Raw genomic sequence first — 11164 nt, forward strand, 5'->3', positions numbered from 1 at the left:
GGTGGCTCGCTGCGCTCCCCACACTATATAAAATCAACTCCACGCCGACGTGGATAGTGGGGGTATGAAAAGGTCGTAGGACGCGTACCGCCGCCCCTCACGGGCTCGCTGCGCTCGCCACGCTTCGGGTTCACGTTTATAGTGGGGGTGCCTAAAATCACTCATTAGGGTGCTTGTACAATTTTTAATCGAGTACTGGTGTAAAATCGTGTTGCATCGCATGCCATCGGTTGTATGGCATGCAATGCGATAAAAACATCGTACGACCAACATCGGGGGCGCCGCTATAATACACAAGTACCCCTGATTCTATAACAACCCCTCTCCTGTCTGTGCTTTCTTCCAGGTAAGTTTTATGCTGTGAATACTACGCCGGACCAGGATAACTAACCATGTTTTGTATTTTCAGCCATTGAAGGGGTCTCTGCGCTGGCCAGTATGGGGGAAAGGGGGCTCTCGGGAGGGCCAAAGGTGAGACTGTTCCTTAGGGTGCACGGTGTGCACACTTATGGTGGCTGGGAACCGCTGACCAATCACAGGCTGGGTACCGCTGACCAATCACTGGCTCTCCATGATTCTGCTTTGCAAAAACCGAACGGGAGCATGATTTCCCTATGGGTGCTACATGAAATCCGCTCTAATCACAGCTTCTGGGTGCTTGCTATGAATAATCACAACGAGATCCGCTACCTAAAATGTCCTCACAGAAATAGTTCCTGGGTTGGGGGCATCTGGGGATTGTGTCACTGAGGCACTATGGGAAGAGAGGCCTTCACCTCACTGCTGTGTAGAGAGTTGGGTGCAGCTTAGTGACAGGATACCCCTTTTAGGGGTGTATTTACTAAAAGGTTGCTTTTAAATCGATCTTAACCGATGTTGTGCTTCAAAAAGAATAAGCGACCCAGGTGTAGATCAACATGTTGACATAGTCTATGTCAACAGTCAATAGGTCGACACCATAAGGTTGACAGGCCCAGCGTTGACAAAGGTCGATATGGGAATCGTTAATGCAATCAAACCAAGTCTTTTAAGTTTTTTGTGTCAACGTCATAACTTGCCGACACAACCTCCCCCCCAATTAGTGTAGCTCGTAATAATTTGCTGTCCCAATCATAGTCGTAAAGCATAAAAATGAGCTTTAAAAAAATCACGAAAAGTGCATGTCGACCTTTTCACGTGTCGAACATTGCCACGCCCACTTTTTGTTTATTGTGTTGACCTTTTGTCAATGACGACATAGTGCATTTTGACCTTCTGGTGACCACCTATCATCCAGATACTGTGCGGCCTGTAGTCATCGAGTCGGAACCCCTGACCGCTTGTGCTTTCATTAACACACCCCAGGATAAACACATATTGCACTGTGATTTTGAGCTCTATTATTGCACCCAGATCGCACAGCATATCCAATTATTGATAAATAGGGCCCTTAATGACGACTTGAATATTTAATTAATTATGATGCAAATATGTACTGATGTAATAAATGAAGTCCCCTATGTATCTTTAGTCAGCCGCCTAGTACAGATTCTAAAAACCAAACTTATTTTGGATTTCAGTAGTATACCATGGAAAGTTCCAGTCTAGAATGTTATCCTGACAGAAAAACAGGTAACCATGGAGGCGGCCATCTTGTGAACTTAAGCAATAATCCTAAACATGTGACCTTTTGCTTCACTAGGAATTATTGGCATTACTGAGGCATGAGGTACTGTGCATTCTCATGCATCCACGATGTGACTAGTTCCTAGTGCATTGACAGGTTGGTTATTGGTGATGGACACAAAATGGCTGCCTGCCCGGTGCATAATTGGCAGCTACACGTGCATTATTGCCTGCACTGGGTGACAGACTCTAATAATGGCCAAATTTGGTTCCTGCCAATATTTCCCCACATAGTTATGCAGTATTGTGTACGTACAGTATTTGTTTAATGAGTTGTATACCATCCGGCAACTTTGATTTGTATTTTACCTGGCCTGGGGCATTGTTATGCAGTGTCTTGTTTTTAATCCCTTTGTACTTCTCCAGATGTTATATATTGGGTTTTAATATTTCCCTTCACACAACTTTCTGGGTACAATGCATCATTAAAAGTAAATTGTCATTCCGGATGATATACAAACTTTGGTGAGGAGCACAGAAAAAAAGTCACCAAAATGAGAGACGGTGTCTTTAATCTCCATATTGCTGTGCTGAACAAGCCCTGGAAATGATAACTAGTCACAATTACAGAGGAGATACCGGTACTTAGTGTTCACATCAATTAGAGAATAGAACGGTATAATGGGTGTCATTTCTGATCTTACACGTGTGATTCTCTGCATACCTCTTGCTTTGCTCAGCCACATACCTGGCCTGTGTGCACACGGATCAATACACGCTTCTCTCCGCTGTCTGCATCACTGACATAGCTGCGCCGATGCTCTAAGTGTAATATTAACCAGAAATTGATTTTTCCCTGTAATATGCAAAATTCTTGTAGGTTGTTCTCAAGCAATGAATCCAGACAACTAATTCCATTTGTATGTAAAAAAAGATAATATTTCCTATATAAGGTGACATTACAGGTCATTATGAGGAATACAAATGTTTGCTTGCCAATTTTCACCCCTATTTTGACAAATTCACTTGGCGCTCAAAGGGTTAAAGACGTTCCTCTGAGAGGCATTGTGTGTGGTCACAGTGAGCCACCATGGTCCTTCCTCTCCCTTCCTTCCTCATCCCCACTAAATAAGGACCTGATGAGAAAGGAAAGTGCATACACCCGTCGGCACGGGATTCTGTGCTGACGCAGGGGGGCACATTTTCACCCAAGCAAATATAGGAGAAAGTTAGGAAAAAGAGGGCATTCTTTATAACGTCTTAGGAGGTATAGGGGTGTATTTCTAGCAGCCGGCCAGGGCAATGCTCGTGTGCACTGCCCGAAGATAGAGTGAGGGTCACAAGGATCTACTCCAACGCACGGGAGAGGGATTGCAAGATCCCTCTCCAGCACGACTGCTCCAGTGAAAACCATGCACGCAATATTTGAAAGCGACGCTTTAAAAGGGTATTTAACCCTCCCCATAACAAAAAAACTATGGTGAGGACTGTTCGGAGACCTGGTGAGAGACCTCTGCTTTCTATTTCATCGCATGTCCTCCCTCCAGGAAACAACAAAAGCTGGCTTTTATTAAGGAATATGTTAGCTAAAAATGACCTGTTCTTGAAGGTCATTGATGGACTACAATTCTCTCACACAATCATACCTCCCAACTGCCTACCGCCTACCGCAGGAACAGTATTTGGGGACATTCCGCATCAACTACCATTGTCCCTTGGTGGTGGTAGTTGGGAGCCCCCCCCCCCAGCCTCAAGAGAAAATGGGGCATGGCCTCAGGACGTGTCATCCTGCAAGACAACGCCCCTTTCACGGTGCGCCTGTCCCGATCCTGGGGGACAAAAAGTTGGGAGTTATGCGCAATTGATGCATATGGATAGGGAAGCCAACCCTGTGCCATTTTTTTCAATCCCGGGATTCGAGATAAAAAAAAGATCAATTCGAGGATTGGCTTCCTTAATAAAAAACACCCCAGCCCCAAATATTTCCTTGTGTGGGTGCAGCCAGGAACGGGCAAAGCGGTTGTGCGGCCTGCGCCGTGTGACCACTGACCACCAGCCGGGGACTGGTGAAACTGGGCAGCATTTGACCGGGATGCTGCCCAGCATTAATCCCGAAATCCTGGGATTGGAAACTCCAATCCCAGGATTGAAATCAATTTTGGGGCCGAATCCCGGGATCCCACTGATCCCGATTCCGGGATTGGTCACCCTAGGTACACACTTACCTACTTTTGAAAACTAGTTGCAGGGAGATTATAGTTGGTAATAGAATTTTGCACAGCGCCCCATTGAGGGGGAGTGTCATGCTCCACCCAAAGGGCGTGCCTAGTTCCATATATGGAGAGATTGTGAAAAGAGATCGTGGCACCTAGAAGTGTGGGTGTGTACTGCTACATCTGAGGGGAATCTTTTAAAATGACATATATCAAAATGTAGAGGAGCCCCAAAGCAGTTAGTAAGAGTTACTATACTCGGTAAAGTGCTGGGAAATGGCGCTGATGATTCAATGTAAATGTATTTGTCTCTCATTCCTTTTTTCCCCCAAAAATGTGACATGAGGGAGATTGCTTGACTAATGAGGGAGATTGCTGCTATGTCAGGGAGTCTCCTGCAGAATGCAGGAGGGGAGGCAACTATGAAGTAACAGTGTAATGTGGGCTAGGTGACATGAGGGAGATTGCTAGATTAATGAGGGAGAGAGGGAGTTTGCTGCTATGTCAGGTAGTCTCCTGCAGAATGGAGGGTAGGTAAATATGATGTAACAGTGTAATGTGGGCTAGGTGACATGAGGGAGATTGCTAGATTAATGAAGGAGAGAGGGAGATTGCTGCTATGTCAGGTAGTCTCCTGCAGAATGGAGGGTAGGTAAATATGCCTAGATATTGAGAAAAGGAGCAATGAAGACAGAGATTGGATGTAGGAGCAGATTGGGGTGGGTGGAGTTTTTAGCCCACAAACTCTTATCACAACTCAAACTGAACGGAAAAACCCAAAACACAGCTCAAAGTCAGGGGCAAACGCAGGATTTTCAGAAGGGGGTTTCCAAAGGGGTGGAGCAAAGCACGGAGATGGACACTTAGGTGACCCAGTATATGTCGGGTCAGTTAAAGTATTATAGATATACCAAATGTATATAAATAATAATAATAATAAAAAAAAAAAATATATATATATATAGTCAGTCCTCCAATGAAAGGCACTCCAATTGCAGATAAAAACTTTTTAGTAAATGGATGTCACCGAATACATTGTATTTTCGTGGTCAGCGCCCCTTCCTCAAGGTACAATCCAAAACTGGAAACAGCAGAGTAACAACCGTCACCTCCCCACCACCCCCAATAAATACCTGTAACTCCATGTGTCCACACCTGCTGCCCGGCGCCCGCGCCGTCTTCACCGGAAGTAGCTGCCTGAGCTTCCGGGTATCGCGGGGAAGGGTCATCTATGCGCACTCACTATGCGTTCCAAATGCGCTCCACGCATACTTCCGCCTCCCCGCTTGTCAGGGAATCCTGCACTCAGGGTATCGCGGGGAAGGATCATCTGTGCGCACTGCCTGTGCGTTCCAGATGCGCTCCACGCATAGTTCCACCTCCCCGCTTATCAGGAAGTCCTGTACTTAGGTCTGGTCCACGGGACACCGGCACGCAGCTGTAGAGGAGAAACAAGATTTATATACACAGTGCAAAAAAGTACAAAAACAAAAAGATATATACAGAGAATATGAAAAATACATACAACAATTGTTGTATGTATTTTTCATATTCTCTGTATATATCTTTTTGTTTTTGTACTTTTTTGCACTGTGTATATAAATCTTGTTTCTCCTCTACAGCTGCGTGCCGGTGTCCCGTGGACCAGACCTAAGTACAGGACTTCCTGATAAGCGGGGAGGTGGAACTATGCGTGGAGCGCATCTGGAACGCACAGGCAGTGCGCACAGATGATCCTTCCCCGCGATACCCTGAGTGCAGGATTCCCTGACAAGCGGGGAGGCGGAAGTATGCGTGGAGCGCATTTGGAACGCATAGTGAGTGCGCATAGATGACCCTTCCCCGCGATACCCGGAAGCTCAGGCAGCTACTTCCGGTGAAGACGGCGCGGGCGCCGGGCAGCAGGTGTGGACACATGGAGTTACAGGTATTTATTGGGGGTGGTGGGGAGGTGACGGTTGTTACTCTGCTGTTTCCAGTTTTGGATTGTACCTTGAGGAAGGGGCGCTGACCCCGAAAATACAATGTATTCGGTGACATCCATTTACTAAAAAGTTTTTATCTGCAATTGGAGTGCCTTTCATTGGAGGACTGTTTGTATTATTTTAAGTGCACCCAAGCCAGTTGACCCCGAGACCCCTGAGTGCCGGCATACAGTAGGATATATATATATATATATATATATATATATATATATATATATACATACATATAGATACACATATATACATACAGGGTCGTCAACAGCAGTGTAGACCCCTGGGCATAGCAATGTATTGGGGCCCCTACCGATCCTCTAGCGGTAGGGGTGGCGGAAGCTTTGATGTCCCGCGGGTGGTAGGGGGTATTATATCAACCGCTCAGCATGTAGGGCCTGGATCAGTAATTTACACTAATTACCCCTTTACTGTACAGATGGTGGGAGATGGGGTGGCAGAAGGGGGCATTGGGCTGAATGAAGGGGCCCTGATACATAACTTCCAGGGTGGTAGAGGATGTTTAATACGCAGCGGAGGGTGTATAGTGGAGTGGGCTTACTTGATTGCAGATATCTCCAGTTCCCGGAACTAAATTTCTTAGCTTTTAATTGAATTAAAAACTAGAGAATCCCACCTACCAAATGGTATTGGGGACTAGGGGATCAGAGTTCAGAAGGCAGAGCAATCCGCCAACGAGTTTATAAAACTACATACAGGTGTGTGGAGCTGGAGCAGTAACCAGCTGATGGAAGGCTGATATCTCTAGTTCTTGGAACAGTAGAGACAAGCTTCTAGTGTCCATCAAAGGAGGAGAGTACCAGCTTTTGGAATATACCCTCATGAAAACTCTAAGTTAGACAGAACTTGAAATATCTGACTGGGAAAAGCAATAAATAGGCTTGGATGGGGACCACTGTTTTGAAGTCAGATATCTCCGGTTCCCATGGGCCGATTTTTTAAAATTCTTGTACTCTTGGAAAGAGGGGACCCTTAGCTTTCAGCCTAGTACCCTTAGACTCCTGGGGGGGTTTCTGGTTACTCAGAAACCCCCCCCTGCGTGCGCTACTGCCATTGCAGAAGCCATCAAATTAACATTTAATTATAAATCCTGAACTGATGACAACCCATGAGGGCCGCCCTAATTGGGAAGCAACAATTCTATTTCCGTATTGGCGATTCAAAAACAGGTGCTTGAAAAAATAGTGCGTCGTGGGGCCAGTGCTTTGCATTTCAGGAATCTTCACACCATGACCTGTCCGATCGGGCACTGATAACTGTACTATGCTATGGTTCATATTTATGCTGATTACTAACAACATTTCCCTTGGTTACATTGTATATTGTTTTCTTTTAGTTTTTATTTGCTTTCATCTCCTGACCACAGGTCTATTTTCACCAGTGTACTTTATTTTTGGGATGCTAAATGACAACTGAGCCCATAATTATTATTTTTTTTTAAATCAATTTATATTATTAATTATTCCTCCTTCGTAAAGAAAATAGATGTGCATAATAATTGGGTGAAATGTGAATTTTCTACCCAATTTAATATTCCTGCATTTGCCGAGTTTAATAAGCTGGGAAGGTTTATTTACCTAGCGTGCAATTATAAAACCCTTTTAAATATTGGGCGTACAGTAAGCGCAGCCAATGCAAACTTATACCAACCAATCAGGTGTCATCTACTATTTGTCTGGCATAAACTGCATTGCTCTAGCTAATATTTGAATGGTTGCTATGGGTTACAGCAGATTGGTGTAACTGCAGTATGTTTATATATTTACTATAATAATTTCTTCTATTTCGCTATAGAAATAAAAAAAACAGTTTTTATTGTGAGTTTTTTGTTTTTTTTTTAAACGTAAAAAAATATTGGGGATTGTGTTCGCGATTTTCGGAAATGCCAGTTTACAGAAGATCATTCTCCAGTCTATTCACCTACCATATAGCATTCTATGACCTTATTGTTCTGATGTTCTGTCATTTTGACTTCCTGGTGACAAGTTTATTGATAGATATAGCCACAAGTGAGATAAATTCCATTCAATCTGATAGTTCAAGGAGATTAGCATAGTATAGTATCAATCACGAGTTAAATCACCATCCGGGAACGTTGCGATCACTGACATGTACAATATGAGGAGGGCTGTGGTGTAACGCGTTTCGCTGATCTTCCTACGGTCTTTCTCTGCCAATGTAATTAATGTCCTAATTTATTTTTTCAACACCAATGAACGGCAATTACTTCAATGTTCTGTGTGTCCTATAGCTGACGGTCTCTCCCCTGTCTCAGTCTTCTGAAGGGGACGTCAGGATTTCGGGAGATGAGGAAGTCATGAATCTAGACGACGAAGTTTTTAACCCAAATATGACTTCGTTTAAGCATGAAAATGTCGAAGACGTCTACGAGCTCCTGGAAAAGTTGGGCAGGTGAGGACTGAGGCCATGACGTTATTACAATTGTCATCCTATATTTATAGCGTGTTTTTTGCACTGTGGGAGGAAACGGAAGCATCCGGAATATACACTTGGAGAGTACATGCAAACTCAACACCCATATGCTGAGCTGCTAATTCAGAAGTGAGGCAGGAGAGCTATTGTGTACTTGAGGGATGAAGACAGAAGGTTGGACAGGTCACACTGAAGGGCAGAGCCATCCGCTCACTAGAACAGTCCGAGCTGGCAAGCCACGGGCCGTAAGAAGGGGCTCTCACTCTGGGCCAGATTTGCTAAGCTTGAAAAGTGATAAAATGAAGAGTGATAATGCATCAGCCAATCAGCTCCTACCTGTCATTTTTCAAACACAGCCTGTGATGTGGCAGTTAGGAGCTGATTGGCTGGCTGTTTATCACTCTCCATTTTATCAGTTTTCAAATCATAGATGGTTTATGGCCAATTTTGAATACTTTTGCCATCGATGGGGATGACCAGATGGTTTCCCTCCATCAATGTTTTTTTTTTCTCTCAAGATACCGGGATGACCATCGATAGCTAAAACTATCAATTGTCATCCATCACATAGTTTATTGACTTCGATGGCTGGTTGCAGTATAGCCATCGATGTACATTTTGTACAAGGGGGTGTGATATATTAGGTTGACTGCCTAGGTCGACACTGAAAAAGGTTGACATGATTTTTTCACTTTTGTTTGGTGTGGAGTATGAATCAATCATAAATAATCATAGCCACATTAACCTTTTGACCTTGTCGACCAAGTAATGTCGACGATTGACCTTCGACCAAGCATTGTCTATCAGCCTTGTGGATACCTGTGCGCAGTGATAGAAAGTAGCTATTACTGGGTAAGGCTGGTTGCAGAGGGGGAAGGAGTCTCTGTGCCCTTAGTACATAGGACAGACATTGGCTCCTATCCCTCCGTCCCCTGGAGTCTTTGATGTGTCTGTGTAGCGTTCAGTACATACGTAGATGTATGACAGATGCAGGCACTGATTAATAATTCATTATCTCACACAGAAGTCTGCCCATAATAAGGGGAGACGCAGACGTCTGTAACTCTTGCTACTATGGGGATAAATGGAAGAAGGAATCATTGTCAGGCTGGAACCTGGTCTCTATGGCGACTATTAAAGTGTTATTATGGGCTTGCCGACTCTTATTACAGAGGGGATGTCCTGCTCCGGAGAAACGGCATAAACTTTGTGTCTCACAAGAAACTCCTTTGTTCATGTGAAATCATTACAGAGCGTCAATCACTAACTAATATAAGGGCCCTCCTGGCATTCGTACGCTGCCATCCGGATGGTAGGTCGCCAGGGTCTAGATAGGCAGACAGTAAGTCGCATTGACAAAAGGCCGACATTGACAAATGTTGACATGAGATTTATATTCAAATTTGTTTGGACTGTATACTTTAACGTCCACTTGACGTGAAGGGACGCGTTAGACCAGTGACTCTCAACTCGGTCCTGAAGGAACCCCAACATTGCACATTTTTCAGATCAACCAGCAGCTGCACAGGTGCACTCATTACTCACTGACCTGTTTCCCTGGTTACCCAGCAGCTGCACAGGTTCACTCATTACTCACTGACCTGTTTCCCTGGTTACCCAGCAGCTGCACAGGTGCACTCATTACTCACTGACCTGTTTCCCTGGTTACCCAGCAGCTGCACAGGTGCACTCATTACTCACTGACACATTTTAAAAGATCACAGGTGGAGCTAATTACTTCACTTGTGATTCTGTATGGAGACCTGGAAAAATGTACACTGTTGGGGGTCCCTGAGGACCGAGTTGAGAACCACTGCCATAGACTAATTGTGGTCCGCATTTACCTTGTGTTGACCCAATGACTGTTAACAAGATCCACACCTGTCAGGTCACATAGGGGTTTATAACGTCTATGTCCTCAAGTGGCTCTAACCGTCTGTGTTCTGGATTTCCTGATTCATACACAGGGGAATCTGTACGGCTGGGACCTGCCAATAAGACTGTACAGCAGCTGCTGCCGGTAGCACAATCTGAGATCTTCTGCTCTGTGTCCTTAGTTTACAGGAAATGTTCAGTATCCTCTTCCTATTGTGTTCTATGCGCTCAGTCATGCGGTCACTTGACTTGTGTTCTGAATCCAGTTAACTCCAACAGGAAATGACATAAGTGCTTATCTCTGTTGGATGTACAAGTCCTCTGTGGGTGATACCTTTGTTAGGTCAACACTGTATGAAGGTTGACAAACATCAGGTGGACCACTAAATGTCGACAGGCCTAAGGTCGACAGGCGGGATTTCATACCTACCATCCAGAGGGAGAATAGAATCCACTCCTACCTTTCATTTTTCAAACACAGCCTGCAACAGTTAGGAGCTGATTGGCTGCTACTTTATCTCTCTCTCCAGTGAGTAGTACTATGTAATTGAGTAGTCTAGTAATATGCCAAAAAATTACATATAATACTCTTTATGGCAAAAATGTCAGAGCACTCCACCCAAACAATGAACGTCTTCCCATAATGCACCACAACTCCACCCCTTGGTGCTGTGTTTGAATTCTCCGCAGTGGCGCACAGGTGACGTCGCGCTGCCTGTATGTACAGTCACAGTAGCTGGGGACAGACATTTCTATAGAGACTTTGTGCGTAGAAATGACAGAGGTCACATGTGGCTGCTTTGTGTGTTGAATTTGGGGTGCTGTGAGCTCTAATGTTGGTCTCTCTTTTGGGTCTACAGCGGCCATTTTGGGGAGGTGAAGAAATGCAAAGAGAAGAGCACCGGAACCTTCTACGCTGGAAAGTTCATCAAGACGCGAAAGTGCAAAGGGAGCCGGCTGGGGCTGGACCGCGAACAGGTGGAAAGGGAGGTGTTCATCCTGCAGCAGCTGGAGCACCCCAATATCATGAGATTACACGAT

The 11164-nt window shown here is 44.8% G+C and overlaps 1 protein-coding gene across 6 annotated transcripts in view; it reads left to right on the top strand.

Moving 5' to 3' along the window:
- Positions 1-11164, top strand: part of LOC146050148 (death-associated protein kinase 2-like) — an 85350-nt gene that overhangs the window by 48695 nt on the left and 25491 nt on the right. For 2 of the 6 annotated variants that reach the window (XM_083167000.1, XM_083167001.1), the window contains exons 4-6: positions 410-471; positions 8067-8227; positions 10984-11164. The exon at positions 10984-11164 is cut by the window's right edge and continues 41 nt beyond it. In XM_083167000.1, coding sequence (XP_083023126.1) covers positions 439-471; positions 8067-8227; positions 10984-11164 — 375 coding nt within the window. In that variant the 5' untranslated portion in view covers positions 410-438. Of the gene's footprint in view, positions 1-409; positions 472-1562; positions 1612-8066; positions 8228-10983 lie in introns of those variants that run through there. The other 4 variants (XM_083167002.1, XM_083167003.1, XM_083167005.1 and 1 more) reach the window with 3 other exon arrangements.

Source organism: Crinia signifera, chromosome 12 (assembly GCF_055691185.1).
Source record: "Crinia signifera chromosome 12, ASM5569118v1, whole genome shotgun sequence".
In the NCBI taxonomy this organism is placed as follows: domain Eukaryota; kingdom Metazoa; phylum Chordata; class Amphibia; order Anura; family Myobatrachidae; genus Crinia; species Crinia signifera.